General features: G+C 38.6%; 1 protein-coding gene across 2 annotated transcripts in view; it reads left to right on the plus strand.

Annotated features, from left to right (window-relative positions):
- Positions 1-20,194, plus strand: part of Tesk2 (testis associated actin remodelling kinase 2) — a 147,983-nt gene that overhangs the window by 106,580 nt on the left and 21,209 nt on the right. For both annotated transcript variants that reach the window (XM_046469010.2, XM_046469011.2), the window contains exon 4: positions 1,716-1,764. In XM_046469010.2, coding sequence (XP_046324966.1) covers positions 1,716-1,764 — 49 coding nt within the window. The remainder of the gene's footprint in view (positions 1-1,715; positions 1,765-20,194) is intronic.

Below are 20,194 nucleotides of genomic sequence, written 5' to 3' on the forward strand. Positions count from 1 at the left end.
TAGGTATGTGTTACCACATCTGATCCACCATTATTGTTTTTTTTATTAGTTGCTCAAGACAATACAATGATCTTGACATATCATACATTTGATTCAAATGGGGTATGAATTCTCATTTTTCCACGTGTACAGATTGCAGGATCACATTGGTTATACAGCCATGTTTATACATACAGCAATACTAGTGTCTGTTGTATTCAGCTGCCCTTCCTATCCCCCCTCCCTTCCCCTATTATTGTTGTTTTTTAAGTTTAAAAAATATTTTTTATTAGAGCTTTTTAGTTATAAAGTTGAAGTATCATAGTAGTTGGGTTTATCCAGACAAACAAATGCATGGAATTCAATTTCAATTCATGATCCCCCTTTTTCCCTTCCTCCTTCCCTCCCTTCCCCCATTTTCCTTTCTCTACTAGACTTTCCTTATGCTCATCTATTTATTTATATTTGATTGGTTCTTTTTACTTACGCATAAAGGTGAAGTTCCCTGTGATGTATTTATATATGCACATAACATGATAAAAGAATTCATTCTGCATTGCCCATTCCTCCACTCTGCCTCTCAATCTCCTATTCCTTTTTCGGTGCTGGGGATCGAACCCAGGGCCTCACACATTCTATCTTCTACATTATTGATCTTCCTTTTATCTTTATTATATCCTATACTTTCCTCCCCTTTCTTTTCCTTTACCCTAGCATATGAGAGAAAACATTTGGCCTTTGAGTTTCTGATTTTGGCTTATTTCCCTTAGCATCATATTCTCTATTTCCATCCATTTACTGGCAAATGCCATAATTTCATTCTTTTTTTATAGCTGGGTAGAACTCCATTGTGTGTGTATGTGTATCATAGTTTCATTTTTAAAAGATTTTTATTTGGTGCTGAGGATTGAACCTAGTGCCTCACACATACTAGGCAAGTGCTCTATCACTGAGCTACAACTATAGCCCTATACCACAGTTTCTTAATCCATTTTATATATATATTTACAGGGATCTGGGTTGATTCCATAATTTAGCTATTGTGAATTGTGCTGCTATAAACATTGAAGTGGCTGTATTGCTATAGTATGCCAATTGTACACCTTAGGGGAAAATACCAAGGAATGGGATAATTTGGTCATATGTCCATCATTGTTTTGTGAGTTGTTTTTTTTTTTAACTACATATTGCTAAAACCAGATGTTTTAATGTTAATGTTTCATGGTAAACTTTGAGTTTTATCAGTCTGGCACTTTAATTAAGATTAAGAGGGGCTGGGGTCGTGGCTCAGCAGTAGAGCGCTCGCCTAGCAAGTTCGAGGTCCTGGGTTCGATCCTCAGCACCACATAAAAATAAATTAAATAAAATAAAGATTAAAAAAAAAAAAAAGCTTTCGGGCTGGGGATGTGGCTCAAGCGGTAGCACGCTCGCCTGGCATGCGTGCGGCCCGGGTTCGATTGTCAGCACCACATACAAAGAAAGATGTTGTGTCCACCGAAAACTAAAAAATAAATATTAAAAAGAACTCTCTCTCTCTGTAAAAAAAAAAAAAAAAAGCTTTCATTAAAAAAAAAAAAAAAAAGATTAAGAGGCTATGGGATTGAATAGGAACCCACAGTGTTTCACAGGTATTGGGTTTTTCTGATGCATGGGTAACTAACTCTACTAGTTTATCTATATGGAATTTATGTTCATGTTCTTTTCATTTTAGTTTAAAAAATTATTTTATTTTTCAGGTATTTGGGTGTATGTGTACATGAAGGACAGTTGCATGCACTTACAGAGGTAAGACTTTAATACGTGGGTTGAAGTGACTTCTTTGCCTTAATTTCAGCATTTATGGTTGTATAGTAAGTGTTATGTGTGTATGTAAGCAAAATATGTGTGTTTATTTTTATGCAAAAATGGCAGTATTTGCTAGGCATAGTGGCATACTCCTGTAATCCCAGCAATTTAGGAGGTTAAGGCAGGAGGATTGCAAGTTTGAGGTTAGCTTCAGCAATTAAGACCCTGTCTCAAAATAAAAAATAAAAAGTGCTGGTAATATGACTCAGTGGTCAAGCATCTTTTGTTTCAATCCCCAGTGCCAAAAAAAAAAAAAAAGACAATGTTGATAATGCTTTCTTCTATTCCCTTGGGACAATGGTCATATCCCTTTATACCTTTATGTTCCTTCATAGTAGTGGTGAGTACTATGAGAATATGACTGTTGAAGTGTTAAATTTGTCCCTGCTCCCTGGATGACTCCCTTCTAAGCTGAGGGATGGAGGCATCACTCAACTGTGAACTCTCCTGGCAACAAATTTCAGATCATCTAGGAAATGTTTGGGGTCCTACTCTAGAATTCCACAGTCACTGCTCTGATTTACTAATTGGTTTTATTACTTATTGATATCAGATTACATTTCCATTCTCATTTCATTTCCAGCCTTTGTTAGAGAAATATGTGATAGTCATTACTTGCCTTCTAAGGGCCACAGAATTCTCTCTAGAGCAAAGGTGTCCCAAAGTCAGGTACCAAGTTATGAGCTTCAGAATATGCTTGAGTTTCTTGGATACACAGATTCCTGGAATCTTCTAGGTTTAATAGGTACATAGGTTCCATGCATAATTTTAAAATTATTTGCATCACTGGGGATTGAACCTGGGATTTCATACATCCTATGTAAGTGCTCTAGTGCTGAGCTATACCCCGCTATTCCTTTTTTTTTTTTTTTTGGTACTGGGGATTGAACCCAGAAGTGCTTTACCATTCAGCTGACCTTGAAATTTTGATCCTCCTGCCTCAGCCTTCTAAGTAGCCTGGATTAAAGGTCTACACCACTGTACTCATCCCCATTTGTTTATTTAAAAGCTCCCCAGATTGATTGATTGATTGATTTTTCTAGTGTTGTGATTTGAACCCAGCACCTGACACCCACTAGGCAAATGTTCTATCACTGAGCTGTATCCCCACACCTCCTGAGATCATTTTAATAAGAATATAGATTTGAGAATATGTTCTAGAATGTTTTCACATTCCTCCTTGAGAAGTTACTACTAAAGTACAGAGTGAAGAATTAGGGAACTTGTTTAACAGAATTTGTAAGAGTTTAATTTCCTGCTGACTTGTTGCCTGGTAATCCTTAGTATAATTTTGAAGGAAAGTCCTATATGCTTCACTCTGTTTCTCTTTCCTGTTACCAAAGGCACTGGAATGCAAAATGGGTATAACTATATCCTGCCTCTTATCTGGAAGGCCAAAAAATGGTGGAATGGTGAGGAAGTTAAGAGCATGGTCTCTGAAGTCTAGATTGATCCCCCTAGGTTTGAATCTCTGTGCTTGTACCTCAATGTTTTAATCTGTCGAATGCAAGAAGAATAATAGTACATGCTTTATGAAATGTAGAGAAGAGTACCAGAGTTGAACCCTAGAGTATTCGCTTTTAAAGTGTAGGGAGAAGGTTAATACTGAGGAGTGGTTATTGAGGTAGGAAGAAAACCAGAAGAGCATGTTCTTGGGGTGGAAAGAAAGGTGTTTCAAGAGGAGGGAATAATTAATTGTGACAAATGCTGCTGATAAAATGATGACCTCGCAAGGACGCTGTGAGTATGAATTATAAAATGCTTATTTAGCACAGTGCTCGGCACATATAGTAATTGCTTAATACATGTTAACTGTTTTCAACTTTAATTATCAACAGTGACTAGTCCCTCCTCTGAATTCTAAATTGTCAATATTTTTCTATTCTGTTAATGTCATTGAAGTTTTTAAAAGCTTTTTACTGAGTTATGAACAGAAAACACACACATAAGAAAAATATAGCTCACTAATTTTTCCAAAGGAGCACACGTTAATCAGCATTCTATATCAAGATTTTCTGTGTATGTCTTTTCTCAGAAGTGAGTTTATAATTTTTTTGTACCAATGATTGAACCCAGGGGTACTTAACCACTGAGCCACATCCCAGCCCTTTTTTATTTTTTATTTTAAGACAGGATCTCACTAAGTTGCTTAGGGTCTCACTAAGTTGGCTATCTTTGAACGTGTGATCCTATTGTTTCAGTCTCCTGAGATGCTAGGAATAGGTGTGCACAACTGCATCCATTTGGCTAGATTAGACACTTCTACTGGTCACATGCTTACTCATGCATCTGCAGGTCAGCTGATGACCTGCTCTATCCTGGGATTTACTGGAGTAGCTTTGCTCTAGCTATTTCTCTTCTTCCTTCTGGGACCAGTAGTCTAACTTGAATATACTCTTTTAGGGGTGATCCTGGATCAGCAAGAGTATCCAGTCTATTTACATAAATGTGTTCCACAACTCTGTTCATGTTCAAGTGTGCTTGACTAACATCCTGTTAGACAAAGCAAGTCACATGCCTGAGCCCAGGAGTGGGAATTATGCCTTGCCCAAATTAGAAATGTATTCCAGTGGGCTGAAGTTGAAGCTCAGTGTTAGAGTACTTGCGTGGCATGTGTGAGGCCCTAGGTTCGATCCTCAGCACTACATATAAATAAATAAAATAAAAAAGATCCACTAGCAACTAAAAAAATATTTCTTAAAAAAAGAAGTGTATTCCAATGTTACATGTCAAAGGGCATGGATTCAGTAAAGAGTGAAGAATTAAAACTCTTGATGCAATCTCCTGCACTCTAAATATCGCAATGAGCAGATCATTACTAATTTTTCTTTTCTGGTTCAGTTGAGGGTAAAGACTTTCTTTCTCTCTTTCTCTTCTATTTTTTTTTGGGGGGTGGGGGGTGGGGGGGTGTTAAGGATTGATTCCAGAATGCTTAACCACTGAGCTACATCCCCGGCCCTTTTTATTTTGAAACAGGTCTCAAAATAAAAAGTAGAAAGGGCGGGGGATGTAGCTTAGTGGTAGGTAGAGTGTCCCTGGGTTCAATCCCCAGTACTGCAGGGAAAAAAATTACATTGAAATAAAAAATTTGCCAGGCGTGGTGGCACATGCCTGTAATCCCAGCAGCTTGGGGGAGGCTAAGGCAGGGAGATCATTAGTTCAAAGTCATCCTCGGCAAAACCAAGGTGCTAAGCAACTCAGTGAGATTTAATCGCTGGTATCGCGCCCCCCCCCCCCCAAAAAAAATTTTAAAATTCTGTAGTCCTATATATCATATGTTTTATAGATGAGAAATCTAAGGCTTAAAGAAATGTATGATTGGATACAGGTTTGTCTGGTTTCAAAGTCTATACCCTTCCCATTGTATGCTATTCTGAATTTATTTTTATATTCAACAGGGCTAAACAACAGGGCTTTGTGTAGCATATGTTGTATTTGTAGAATTAGGTTCTGACTAACTTTTTATGTATTCTGGATTATTTGAAAAATATATTTTCTGGTTATTGGGTATATTCGATATAAGTAACAGGAATTAGTTAAGTGGACTTAAACAACAAAAAACTCATATAAATGAAATTTCAGCACTTTATTAGTTAAAGTGTTGGTTTAATTCAGCAGCAAAATAGATGATTTCTAAAGACCCTACTCTTTACATCTCTATGCTTTGCCTTTACATTATCAACATCATCCTAAAGTTGGCTGTCCTTCATAATAAAAAAGTAGTGACTGAGCTGGGGATAGTAGTAGTGACTCAGTGGTAGACTACTTGCCTAGCATGCACAAGACCCTGGGTTCAGTCTCCAGCAGAAAACAAAAACAAAAACAAACAAAAAAATAACTTGCCACCAATTTGCATGATATCTGTTTTCTGTATCTAAAATGGATGGGGGTTGGAGTAGTCTAAAAGTAGCTGGGCAGGGAGAGGGATGCTTCTAGGCAGATTATGTGCCATCTCATAATATTTTTCTTTTTAAGCTTGTTAAGAAAAGCACAAAGAATGTCCATACAATCAAGTAGTTTGAGGACCTATTAGTATAGAATGTCTCAGTGGCTAGAAGACTAGATTTGGAAAATGGGTTGGGTAAATAGTTGTGGGATCTCCTGATCAAAGGATACAGCAAATAAATTGGGGGTGGGGGGTACTTTTTGTGTGTGTGGGTTATCTCTTGCCTTTTCTGCCACTGAAAAACTATTTTCCCCCCACTGTGGCAACAAGAACCACTCAACTAATTCTGAAATTGCAGAATATTCCTTTGACCTGCTGAAGTGATACTGTCTTTTTACAGCAAACACCTCATTCAAGCAGATATTTGTTACTGAAGAAATGCTTTTAGTTCATGAGGTAATGAAGTGGATCAGTTCTGTGGACTGCTGCAGAACCCCGCCACACACCTTCTTTCTTTATTGCTTTGGGAATTTCTTGTTTATGTGAGTTGATATGTGTTGCTTCTGAGTTGGTTTTGTTGGACTTATAAGAAGCCTTATATAATCAGACAGCTTTTAATGACAGGAAACTCTCTGGGTTCAGGGACCAAACTCATGCATTATTTATTTATTTATTTAAAAGAGAGAGAGAGAATTTTTTTTTAATATTTTATTTTTTTAGTTATCAGCGGACACAACATCTTTGTTTGTATGTGGTACTGAGGATCGAACCTGGGCCGCACGCATGCCAGGCGAGCGCGCTACCGCTTGAGCCACATCCCCAGCCCTCATTCATTATTTATAAAAATGAACAGCCAAACCCTGATTCCAATTTCTTGGTGTGCTGTGATATTGCCATTAGTTGTACCTGCTGCTTTCCTTTTTTGTGTGTGTGTCCCAGTACATAGTAGTCTTTTGGCCTAATTTACCTTGAGCCAGATGCAAAGTTGCCTGGTGCCCTGAATTGCATTAATTTGGTGGCAGAAACATCTTTCAAGTATGGGGAAGCTGCTGTTACCCCATGTAAGTTGAAGAGGACACCCTTAAGGTACCAATGATTGCCCCTGTGATTCAGGATTTCCTTAAGGACTATCGAGGATGGGGGAAATGACAAAATATGATTTAGAAACAAGGAAAAAAGAGATTCACCTGACACATATTACTTTGAGTGGGTTTGCTATTGGCTAGGCACTTTTTTTTAATATTTATTTTTTTAGGTGTAGATAGACACAACACAATGCCTTTATTTTTATGTGGTGCTGAGGATCGAACCCAGGTCCCACCCGTGCGAGGCGAGCGCTCTACCGCTGAGCCACAATCCCAGCCCCTGGCTAGGCATTTTCCTAAGCTCTGAGCTTAGACTAAGAAAGATGCCTGTTCTCCTTATTTATTGTTGCATTACAAACTACTCCAAAACAACCATTTTATTTTGCATGTGATTTTCTAGGTCAGGTATTTAGAAGGGCTTTGCTGGATTGTAAGCCATCTCTATCAGTGAGGGTAGCTAAACTGGAGGACCCGCTTTTTAAATTTATTTTTAGTTTTTGGCACTGGGGATCGAACCCAGGGGTTCTTTATCACTGAACCACATCCCCAGCCCTTTTTGTTTTTTGTTTTAAGACAGGGTCTCACTAAGTTGCCTAGGGCCTTGCTAAGTTGCTGAGGTTGGCCTCAATTTTATGATCCTCCTGCCTCAGCCACCCAAGCCACTCGTATTACATGTGTGTGCCTCTGCACCCAGTAGGACCCACTTTCAATATTACTTCTTTATTTACATGTCCAGTCCTGTGATACTCTTTTATCCCCCCACCTTTTCCACATGGTATCTTATTCTCTAGGTCATTTTCATATAGCTTGGACTTGTTATAGCATGGTGATCTTAGGATAGACAGTGTGGTAACAGGTGAGTGGTTCAGGCCACACAAGTGGAAACTGAAAGTTTTATTATGATCTAGCCTGGAAAGTTCCATTGTTGCTTAAGCTGCATTCTTTTGGGGCAACAAGTCACTAATAGCAGCTCTGATTCAACATTCTTTCTGCATAAACTATGAAGTATTATATAACTTTTCAGTACTCTCAGAATAAAGTCAAAACATCTGCTCTTACTACTGCTTATCTCTGAGGGTCTCACTAATCACTTCTATCATCTCTGCTCTGGTATGAACTATGCGCTATAGCTGTACTGAACCTCTTGCATTTTCACAAAATGTATGTGACCCTTTCCATCTTTGGGCTCCCACACTAGTTCTTCCCCTCTGCTTAAAACAACACACCTTTCCATCTCCTCTTAGTCCAATCAATTCCTCAGGACCCCACTTAGATACCACTCTCTATAGGAAGCCTTTGTTTTCTTTCTTTTTTTTACCAGTGGGGAAACTGGGGACTGAGCTCAGGGGTACTCTGTCATTGAGCTATATCCTCCAGCCATTTTTATTTTTTATTTTGAGACAGGGTCTCACTGAATTGCTGAGATTGACCTAGAACTTGTGATCCTCCTTCCTCAGCCTCCTGAGACTCTGGGATTGCAGGCATGCATCACTTTATGAACTAGAAAGCCTGTTTTGGTCTCACAAGAATAATTTTGCATCTCTCCTATGCTCCTATAATATAGTAGTTTTTATCGCTGATTTCAGTTGATCATTTGCTTGTATATGGAAATAACAAATTTCTTTTTTTTAATATTTATTTTTTAGTTGTAATTAAACACAATACCTTTATTTTTATGTGGTGCTGAGAATCGAACCCAGGGCCTTGCACGCACTAGGTGAGTGCTCTACCTCTGAGCCACAACCCCAGCAATAAATTTCTTGAGAGCAAGGACTGTGACATCCATTGATTGCTAGCACAGTGCCTGACAAATGGTAGCTGTTTATCATAATTGTTAATTGAATAAATGAATAATATGCATAGCAAAGGAAATAATCAGCAAGGAGACAACCTACTGAATGAGAAAAAATATTTACAAAATATTCATTCATCAAGGGATTAATATCCAGACTTTAAGGAACTCAACTCAGGAATAAAAAAATAAAGATGATTTTTAAATGGGCAAAAAAGCTGGGTGTGGTGGTACACACCTTTAATTTCAGTGACTAGGGAAGCTAAGGATCATAAGTCAGCCTCAGTAATTTAGCAAGGCCCCCAAGCAATTTAGCAAGACTCTGTCTTAAAATAAAAAATCAAAAGGGCTGGGGATGTGGTAAAATGCCCCTAGGTTCAATCCCCAGTACCACCAACAACAACAAAATGGCAAAAAATCTGAATAGTTCTCGAAGATGATATACAGATGGCTAACAGCTATATGAAAAATGTTCGCCATCATTGATCATCAGGAAATGCAAATCAAAACCACAATGGAATATCATCTCACCCCAGTTGTAATGACTGTCACCAAAAAGACCATAACAAATGCTGGCTGGGATTCAGAGAAAGGCGAACTCTCATACACTTTTGGTAGGAATATAAATTATTATAGCCTTATGAGAAACAATATGGAATTTACTTTTAAAAAAAGTAGAAACATGCTGGGCCTGGTGGTAATCCCAGCAATTCAGGAGGCTAAGATGGGAGAATCTCAAGAGCTCAAGTTCAAGGCCAGCTTGGGTAACTTAGAGAGACCCTGTCTCAAAAAAAGAAAAGGGCTGACAGGGTAGTGGGTGGGTGGGTGGGGGATGTTGGTAGTAGAGAACCTCTGGGCTTAGTTTCCAGAAAGAAAGACACACACACACACACACACACACACACACACACACACACACCCCTGGCTCAAAGACACTTATCTCCCGGAAAACCATTCCTCTGATTCTTTCTTTCCCTCCCCAAATCCCTCCCACACCCCCCCCACACCCCCCCACACCTTTTATTTGGTCATAATATTTCCCTTCATTTATCTCCTCCTATAGTATCTTTGAACTACTTTTATTATATATTCTTACATGTAGTAAAGTTGTTTTGCTTCAATTTCCCTGCACAAGAGTGTAAAGTTCTGGGCTGGAGCTGTAGTTCAGTGGCAGAGTGCTATCCTAGCATGTATGAACCACTGGGTTTGATCCTTAGCACTGCATAAAACAACTAAACAAATAAAGGCATGCTGTCCACCTACAACTTTTTTTAAAAAGAGTATAAAGTTTTAAAGTAGGAGGGACCCAGGTTTTTAGATCAAAGAGCTTGGGTACATATCCAGGCTCCACCATTTTCTAGTTGAATATTCATGAACAGGTCATTTAAATTCTCTGAGCTTGATTTCCATGTTTATTTTAAAAAAAAGAAAAAAAGAAGGATGAGGTATCTATGTTTGTTTCTTTTTGTTTTTATTCTGTGGTGCTGGGATCAAACCCAGGGCTTTCTGCATACTAGGCAATTGCTCTGCAGCTGACCCCAGCCCCAAATGAGGTGGTGAAGATGATTTGTAAAACCACTTAGTTGCTGGTGGTTAGCAAGGATAATACGTTACTCATTTGTATACTCCTACTCTCCCAGCAATACTTTGTATTTAGTAGCCTGCTCTGCCCTGTGCCTGTGCATACACATACAGGCTGAATGAATGGGGGGAAATTAATAAAACGTTTTATGCTATCAAAAAAGTGAAATAGAGGTAAATTTTCTTTATTTCTTTTTTTCTTTTCTGGTACTGGGGATTGAATCTGGGGGCATTTAACCACTGAGCCACATCCCCAGCCCTTTTTATTTGTTTATTTTGAGGCAGGGTCTTGCTAAGTTGCTGAGGTTGGTCTCAAACTTGATTCCTCCTGCCTCAGCCTCCCAAGACCCTTAGATTACAGTTGTGTGCCACTGTGCCCAGCCGAGGTAAATTTTTGAATGCATTTTAGTATCTATATGATTGGCTGGAATTTTTGCCTCACGAATAACTTCTAAATGGATTTTTGCATTGTTCAATTATAATGCTTCTTGCATAGTCATCTTTGATTTTGTAACTAATTTGACCAACATTTCATTTTCTATCCAATTAGCCGATTAGTCAAATACATATTTCTGGTGTACTAAAAAAGAACAAAATGAGCACTGGGGCTTTTGGAGACATACACAAATATACACACAAACATGTTACCCATTAAGTGCAGTCCACTAAGATTTTTGGATGAGAAAATATTTTTTAACCAAAAATTTATTGTATTTGGCAATATCAAGGATAGCTTTTATTTTTCCTTCCCAAGGGTATTTTACCACTAAACTATATTTCCTGACTCTTTTATTTTTTATTTTCAGACAAGGTCTTGGTAAGTTGCTGAAGCTGGCCTTAAACTTAAAGTCTTCCTCAACCTGTCAAGTTATTGGGGTCACAGATGTACACTACCAAGCCCATCCATTTACCTACTTTTTATCTTTCATTGGTACTCTCTGAGAATCAGCTAAGACCAATTCATGTTTTTTCTTGCTGGGGATTGAATCCAGGGCCTTATGTATGCTAAACATGTGCTCCATCACTGAACAATATCCCTAACCACAAGGCCAACTTTCAAGTAAAGCAGCAGATCTAGATATAATGTCACTAGAAGGGTTTAAGGAGTTTGAGTTAAATTATTTCAAAAATATTCTAAATGACTAGAAGCAGGGAATGCCCCTAGCCACTGAATTTGGAAACCCTTTCCAGATAAATTCAGTAAGATCAGGTCCAATGCCATTTGTACATCAGTACCTAATAATAAATACTATTCTTACCACCTGCCTCATACCACTAAGATCTTGTCCAAGGAAGAACCTTAGAATGCAATGTTGTGCTGTCATTGAAAGGCTCAGACAAACATTGCTGATTACAATGTTAAAGAGCACATAGCTAAGTAAGGGAAGTATTTTAGCTGTACTGTCCCAAGTATTCCTCATATCTCAGTAAATGATGATGCAATGGCATCATTTGATTTCACTTTCTCCTTCTTTTTTTAATTTTTATTTTTTAGTTGTAGGTGGACACAGTATCTTTATTTCATTTTTATGTAGTGGCTCATGTGTGCTAGAAGAGCACTCTACCACTGAGCCACAACCCCAGCCCCACATTCTCCTTCTTATCAAAGTCACTACCAAGACCTTGCATTCCTATCTCCAAAAACAGATCTCTAAGCATCTTCACAGACACCACCCCTATTCAAGCTATCTCATCTCTCATCAGAAGTAAATCAAGTTCCTCCTAAGTGGTCTACTTGTCTCCACTTTTGTCCTGCTATAGTAAATTTTCTACAGAACAGCCAAAATGCTAATTTTAAAATATAGGTGGTATCGTACAAATCACAAGCACTCCAGGTTCATTCCCCACCACAATAACAAAAAAGTAGAGAAATGGTTAATTGGGGGAAAAAAAGGTAAAATAAATCTAGATTTACTACATTCAAAAAATTATCCATCTGGTTGGAAGTATAGCTCAGTGTTAGATTGCATGCTCAGCATGTGTGAGGCCCTGGGTTTGATTACCAACACCACTCCCTCAACAAAATTATCGTTCCGGTTTCACTCATTTATTCTCTCATTCTGACACTTGAGATGGTCTGAAACTGAGTAAAAGAAAAGACTCTTCTGTTTTTCCTTTAGAGTGTAGATGGCCCTTATATTTCTGTCTGTCCCAGACCTGAAATCTTTTCTGTGCTGTAGAACTGGAACTGGCTGGGTTCTCTCTTCCCACTCTTTCATTTGGGTAGATAATTCCAAGTAGTCTTTTTGAACTTCTGTGAACTTGAGGGAATTTGGTTACCTATCCTTAGAGGAAATTTCTGCCTGCACTTACAGGGACAACTGTCGTGGGAAGCTGGATCTTTCCAGGGCAAATTGGAAATCTTTGTTCCCTCTCTCTACCTACCACTTACCATTATAAAATACCATTTGTGTTTGGAGTTTACTTCCTTTAATTTTTTTGTGTGTGTGGTACTGGGGATTGAATCTGGAACCTTGCACCTGCTAAGCAAGCACTCTAACATTTAATTGCATTTCCAGCTCTTTTAAAATTTTGCTTGACTTTTTCCTTAAACAGAGGCTAAATAGTAGCTGAGGAGGCAGAAGAAAGGATTAGTTCATTTGAGGACAGGGTCTCCTTTGATATAAATCACCTTAATTAAAAACTTAACCTTGGGCTGGGGTTGTGGCTCAGTGGTAGAGCCCTTTTGCCTGGCATGTGTGAGGCCTTGGGTTCAATTCTCAGCACCACATATAAGTGAATATAAATGAATATAAAGGTCCATCGTCTATATGTATGTAAACTTAACCTCTTTTGGTTTCTCTTTTCATTTTAATTACTATCAAGACCCTACTCCTCAGATCTAGTGTGGCTGGGTCAGGATACGTTGTGTTCCTTAACAGATTGCTTTGTTCATTCTGAGCCCAGTACTGAATATCAAAGGTTCCTGTCTTGACCCAGGGAGAGTACAAGGGTTGTATATGTGAGGTAGCAGGCTGAAGGGAACAGTGCTTTAGAACTTGGTCCCAACTAGTATGTTGCGGTAAAGTTCTCCTAGATTTTGAGATAGAAAAGCAGACTGAATGGAGTAGTTAAAAGATCTGGCCTGACTGAAATCCTGTCTAGAAGTTGGGTTGTAGCTTAGTGGTAAAGAGGATGCTTATTACCACATCACCCCAGCACCACCCCCTGCCAAAAAAATTAAAAAAAAAAAAAGAGGAATTAATTAATTTTTTAAAATGCCTAACCCATTGATTGCTGGCTTATTTCTTTAAGATTTGATTTGCAGGTTAATAATCTTTTTAATTGTTTTTTTAGTTGTAGATGAACACACAGTATCTTTATTTATTTTTATGTGGTGCTGAGGATCAAAACCATTGCCTCACACATGCAAGGCAAGTGCTTTACCACTGAACTATAGCCCCAGCCCTTGCAGGTTTATCTTTTAATGTTTACTTTAATATTTTTATTTTGATTGTGAAATGTTTGATATAAGAGTTATAATCTGCAGAGAAAGTGTAATCTTTTTCAGTGTTGAGGATAGAACTCATTGCCTTGTACATGCTAAACATGTACTCTACTATTGAGCTATATCTTCAGCCAGCAATTATATTTTTTGAATCTTGTGCATAAAGGGTCTTCTTATATAATCATTTAAATGCACAGAAAAACACATATACTACTTTAAGTATGCTGAACAAGCATATAACCTAGTTTTTACTGTAGCCCAAAAGTGCCTTTGCGCTGGCCACTGTATTTTTGTTGGTTGGCTCCAAACACAAAGACTAGTGGTGAATGGGTCATACTCAGTATCTGTATGTAAGAAGTATGAGTGAAGAGGGGGAGCTGGGTGCTGAGGCACACACCTGTAATCCCAGCAGCTCAGGAAGCTGAGGTAGAGGATCGTTAAGTTCAAAGCCAACCTCAGCAAAAAGTGAAGTGCTAAGCAATTCAGTGAGACCCTGTCTCTAAATAAAATACAAAAAGGGCTGGGGATGTGGCTCAGTGGTTGAGTGCCCCTGAGTTTAATCCATGGTACACCCCTCCCCCCAAAAAAGAGGGGGAGATATTTCTATGTCTGCCTTCTACTTGCCTTTTAGAAACTGCTGATAAAAGAAATATCTTCTATACTTTCCAAAAAGAGATCTCAGTTATATTTTCCATATGTTTAAAGGATACTAACTATTTTGAGGAGTCTATGATAGGGTAATGGTAAAAGTATCCTTAGAACTTTATATTACTGATTGGCCAAACACACTATTTTATCACTTTATATTCAGTGCCTACCATATAGCAGGCATTATGTTTGTTTTTGCATGACATTTTATCAGAAAATTCCTCTAAAAGTATACTTTTCCTTTTTATCTTACTGGGAATTGAACCCAGGGCCTTAAACATGCTAGGCAAGCACACTCTAACACTGAGCTACACCCCCAGCCCTTAAATTACATTTTTTTCATAAGTAATTCTAAGCTGGAGTTGGGGGGAATTCCAATAAAAAAAAGAAAATTAAAAACCTTTTATTTAGGGCTGGGGATGTGGCTCAAGCGGTAGCGCCCTCACCTGGCATGCGTGCGGCCCGGGTTCGATCCTCAGCACCACATACAAATAAAAGATGTGTGTCCACCGAGAACTAAAAAAAATAAATAAATATTAAAAAATTCTCTCTCTCTCTCTCTCTCTTTAAAAAAAAAACTTTTATTTAAATGCACTTTATTATACCTTTGTTCATTCAACTGTTTACTATTCACTTTAGTGGATTCTGGGCTTACAAAGTGAGACCTGGTCCCTATAACCAAAGTTATTAGTACATGATAAGGAAGAGTAGATAGCCAGGAACAGTGGTGCATACCTATAATCCTAGCAACTTGGGAGGCTGAGGCAGGAAGATTGCAAGCTCTAGGCCAGCCTCAGCAATTTAGTGAGACCCTGTCTTAAAATTAAAAAAAGAGGGCTGGGATGTAGCTTATTGATAAAGTGGCCCTGGGCTCAATCTCTAGTACCCACCCCTGACACACACACACACACCAAAAAACAAAACAAAACAAAAAAAGCAGGCGTGGAGATATTTACAGGATGCAGAAGTGGCACAAAAGGTACAAAATACGGAATCGAGTAACGGAGTATCAGGGAATGTTTTCCAGAATAAGAAGTCTCAGCTGGGTTTGGAAGGATAAATAAAAATTAGCAAAACAGCTAGGAGTGGTGGCTTATATATATAATTCTAGCAACTCAGGAGGTTGAGGCTAGAGGATTGCAAGTTCCAGGCTGCCTCAGCAATTTAGTGAGACCCTAAGCAACTTAGCAAGAATCTGTCTCAAATAAGAAAATCTAAAAATAAAAGGAGGGTGGTGCTGGGTATGTAGCTCAGTAGCAAAGCATTCCTGGGTTCTATCCTCAGTTAAAAAAAAAAAAATTAGAAAAGCTACAATGGGGAAGAAGGGTATCCTGGGAAGTAAGATAAGCACATGTGAAGTCAGAAAGAATGAAACATTTAAATATTCTGAAACATTTTGGGTTAGTCAAATCCTTTTACTTTGTAGCTAGAACTAATGGCCCTTTTCTTTTTTGAGTCACCTCATTACTACTGACTGTTTAAGTCAGGCAGGCCTGAGTGAACAACCTAGAAGGAAAGGTAATATACCAAGACAAACTCAGGCTTTGGCGAATGTATTCTTACAGCGGCTGTGGGTTCTCAACTGAGAACAGGAAGATCCTTTGGAGCACAAGCCTCCCACAGGGTGCTCTTGGAATGCCTGTCCTGGAATTACCCAGGGAGGTAACAAAGCTATCTTTTCTTCTTTAAACCAAACCAGCAGGATGGGATATCTGCTAGTCTTTGTGTTTAGAGCTGACCAACAAACATACAGTGGCCAGCACAAAGGCATTATTGGGCTACAGTGAGAACTAGGTCAGGACTCAGACCCTCCTCTGTAGAAGACCCAGCCACAGAGCCAGGATCTGCTAAACCACTGATTTAGCTACTATGATTATTGACACTGATGCTAGGTTTTCTGGCTTATTGATGGCACAATAAGTAAGATAAGATTCTGGGATCTCTTTTCATTGATGCTCTGAACATCTAACTTTGGGATCTCTGAGTTGCCTTTGACTCTTTTTTTCTCAGTTGTCATATCTACCACTCAGTTGCTAAATCTTTTAGATTCATCCTCTGCGTTTTCTACTCCCATCATCACATGATATTTTCCCTTATGTTTGTGTCTCTTCTTCCTCTTTTTTTTTGGGGGGGGGGGTACTGGGGATTCTGTTTTCAGGGGCACTTGGCCACTGAGCCACATCCCCAGCCCTATTTTGTATTTTATTTAGAGATAGGGTCTCACTGAGTTGCTTAGTGCCTTACTTTTGCTGAGGCTGGCTTTGAACTCTCAATCCTCTTACCTCTTAGCCTCCTGAGCCACTGGGATTACAGGCATGCACTACCAAGACCACTTTCTTCTTCCTCTTTTCATAAGGCCACCAGTCATATTGGATTAAGGGCCCATCCTACTCCTGTTGACCTCATCTTACCTTGATTACATCTACAAAGACCCTATTTCCAATACAAGTACTAGAGTTTAGGACTTGAGTATATTCTTTTAGGGAAACATATTCCAACCCCCATCACATCATATTATACCTTTATTTATAAATCTTAAGTAGCCTTCACTGTCTGCCAAATTAACTATAGATGCTTCATCTTGGTATTCCAAAACTTCTGTACTAATAATAAACATAATAATAAGAATAATAACAACAGGGTTATGGTGTGACTCAGTGGTAGAGCATTCATCTAGCATATATAAGGCCCCTGGGTTTGATTCCCAGCACTGCACCTTTTATATATATCAACTGCTCACTTTTGCTCTTCACCTTTTATGTACATCAGCTCCTTGAATCTTCATAATAATGCTTTGGGTTAGGTACTATGATTATTCCCATTTTATAAAAGTCTACTAAAGAAATTGGGTAATCCATTCAATTAGTGGTAGTCAGAGATGAGATTTAGTCCTAGGTAGTCTAAGTCTATATTCTGTGGACTTCTCTATTATACTGAATTTCCCATCTCAACTTACAGATTCCTTTCCCCCTACTTATGCAGAAAGGGTTAATAAAAAAGAAAGCAGAACTTCCAACATCTGTATCATTTTCTTAACTGTGTGTTGCTTTTATGTAGAATGTCTTCCTTTCTTTTTCTTCTCTTCCAGTCCTGGGAATTGAGCCCAAGGGTATTCTACAACTGAGCTATATCCCCAGACCTTTTTATTTTTTTGAGATAGGGTATCACTGGATTGAAACTGTGATCCTCCTGCCTCAGCTTCCCAAATTGCTGGGATTATTGGAATGCACTGTGCCTGGCCTAAAAGGTCATTCTTAACTGCAGCCCTGCCTGTGGGTTTCCACGAAATGGAACTGAATCCTCATGAATGAGTGAATATTAGCCAGGTGTAGGTAGGGGCAGGGTATTCTAGGTAAAGTGATCAGCAGTGTGGACAAACGTGCAGGTAAACTGGATCAGACTTGCATAAATAGGAGTTAAAGGCTTTGTATGATATGCTCAGAATTGTGGGTTTATACTAAAAGTAAGAGCATCATTGAATAATTGTTATAAAGGAGTGGCTTCGTATTGGTATTTCAGAAAAATTATCTTGGCTATATAGTGAAAAGTAAATTGGAATTAAGGACTAAATCTTTTGTTGTTGTTGTTGTTGTAGCTGTCAATACCTTTATTTATTTATTTTTTAATGTGGTGCTGAAGATCAAACCCAAGGTCTCGCACGTACTAGGCAAATGCTCTACTGAGCCACAACCCAGCCCAAGGACTAAATCTTTTTAAGATACAAAGGGGAGGGATGGGGTTATGACTCAGTGGTAGAGCACTCACTTAGCACATGCAAGGCCCTGGGTTCGATTGTCAGCACCACATAAAAGTAAATAAATAAAATAAAGGTATTGTGTCCAACTACAACTAAAAAATAAATATTAAAAAAAAAAAAGATGAAAAGGGGAAGCCAGGTTCCATGGCACACACCTGTAATCCCAGCAGCTTGGGAAGCTGAGGTAAGAGGATCAAGAGTTCACAGCCAGCCTCAGCAAAAGTGAAACACTAAACAACTTTAGTGAGACTTCGTCTCTAAATAAAATACAAAAAATGGCTGGGGATGTGGCTCAGTGTTTGGGTGCCCTTGAATTCAATACCTGCTACTCACCCCCCTCCTCCCCCCCAAAAAAAAAGATGAAAAGGGGGGCAAGGAGATTAGTTAGAAAGTTAATGGAATAACCTAAGTGATAGGGTAATGATGTAAGATATAAGCATTGTGCTGGACTTAACTTTGTGTACCTTTCTTTTAAAATTATTTCCTGGGCTGGGGTTGTAGCTCAGTGGTAGAGTGCTTGCCTAGCACATGCAAGGCCCTGGGTTCGATCCTCAGCACCACATAAAAATAAATAAATAAAGATATTGTGTCCAACTAAAAAATAATTATTTTTAAAAATAAATAAAATAATTTCCTGCCTTTGACCAAACACCAAATTCTATTGATTCTACCTTTAAATTTTTATTTATTTATTTATTGTGTGTTTGTGTGTGTGTGTATTTATTTTAATTTTCAGCGGACCTTTATTTTCTTTATTTATATGTGGTGCTGAGACTCGAACCCAGTGCCTCAAACATGCTAGGCAAGCGCTCTACCACTGAGCCACAACCCCTGCCCCTTGATTCTACCTTTAAGATGTCTCTCTGACATTAACCTTCTTTTCATTCTTGCTGCCATTGTGTTACTGAGGCCTTTGTTACCTCCCACTTGGATGATTCCTGAAGCCTTCTAACTGTTCTCCCAGCCTCAATTCCTTCTTGGCCTTTCCATACAGCTTTTATACCCACTATTAAAATTATATTTCTAGGGCTGGGGTTGTGGCTTAGTGGTGTGAAGCTCTGGGTTTGATCCTCAGCACCACATAAAATAAATAAATTTAAAAATAATTGGAATATACCCTTAGAAAAAAGACTTAAAATGATATTTCTGTGTAAAATGTCTGATCGTGTTATTTGCAAGTGTGGAAAAAACGTTTGTTGATTATGTGTCATCTTTTCTAGATATGATCTGAGTTAAACTGTGAACTAAGTGCAGAGACTAGCCCCATTTGTCTTTGTGTTTTTACCTAGCAGATTTTCAGTGTTTGTGTAGGGAGGTAGATAGAGGGGTGGACAGATCTTCCTTTTAGCACAACCCTACAAATTAGGTGGCAGCAATAATCTCTGCTGTGTGAATTACAGCAATTATCTACCATGGGTAAGTACTCTAGCTCCAATCCAGTTAGGTGTTTTTCAAAAAGGAATAATTCTTACAGTTGATATTTTCTTCAAACCTTGTTTGAATGCCTTTGAACCATTGTTCAGAAGTAAACTTGATTGGTTACAGGTATCAGTACATTGAAAATGGTTACTAGTAGGTGAGGCTACTAGTCTTGCTGAACAGAAATCCTGGGTATAATTAATATCATCTCAGGGGGCAGTGAACATTGCCTAGAGCTGTTCCAGAATATTCTCTGTGTGAACATATTTATGTGTCTGCCTGCACCTGAGTTGGTACCCACCAGACCTTACTGGGGGTACATGGGAGGAACCTATACTCTTCTGTGTAGACAACTATCTTAGTCCATTTGGACTGCTATAACAAAATACAATAGACTGGGTGGCTTATAAACAACAGAAGTGTATTTTTCTCATAGTTGAGAAGGCTGGGAAGTCCAAAATCAATGCATTGACACATTTGGTATCTGTTAAGGACCCACTGCAATAGTTCATAGATGGACAACCTTTCACTGTGTCCCTAGATAATAGAAGGTTCTGAAGAATTCTAGGGGCACCAACATGCTGTCTTCTCACCTTCCCCCTCTTTAATAATTAGAGTACTGAGGCTTCCACCCTGATGACCCCTTAACTTCCCAAAATCCACAGGTCTTGATACCATCATTTTGAGCATTAGGTTTCAACATATAAATTTGGGCAAGGAATTCAGTTCATAGCACCAATTCCTAACTATCTTT

This window comes from Marmota monax, unplaced genomic scaffold (genome assembly GCF_021218885.2).
Source record: "Marmota monax isolate L192 unplaced genomic scaffold, Marmota_monax_Labrador192_F-V1.1 WCK01_AAM20220418_F8-fsc00008, whole genome shotgun sequence".
Classification (NCBI taxonomy): domain Eukaryota; kingdom Metazoa; phylum Chordata; class Mammalia; order Rodentia; family Sciuridae; genus Marmota; species Marmota monax.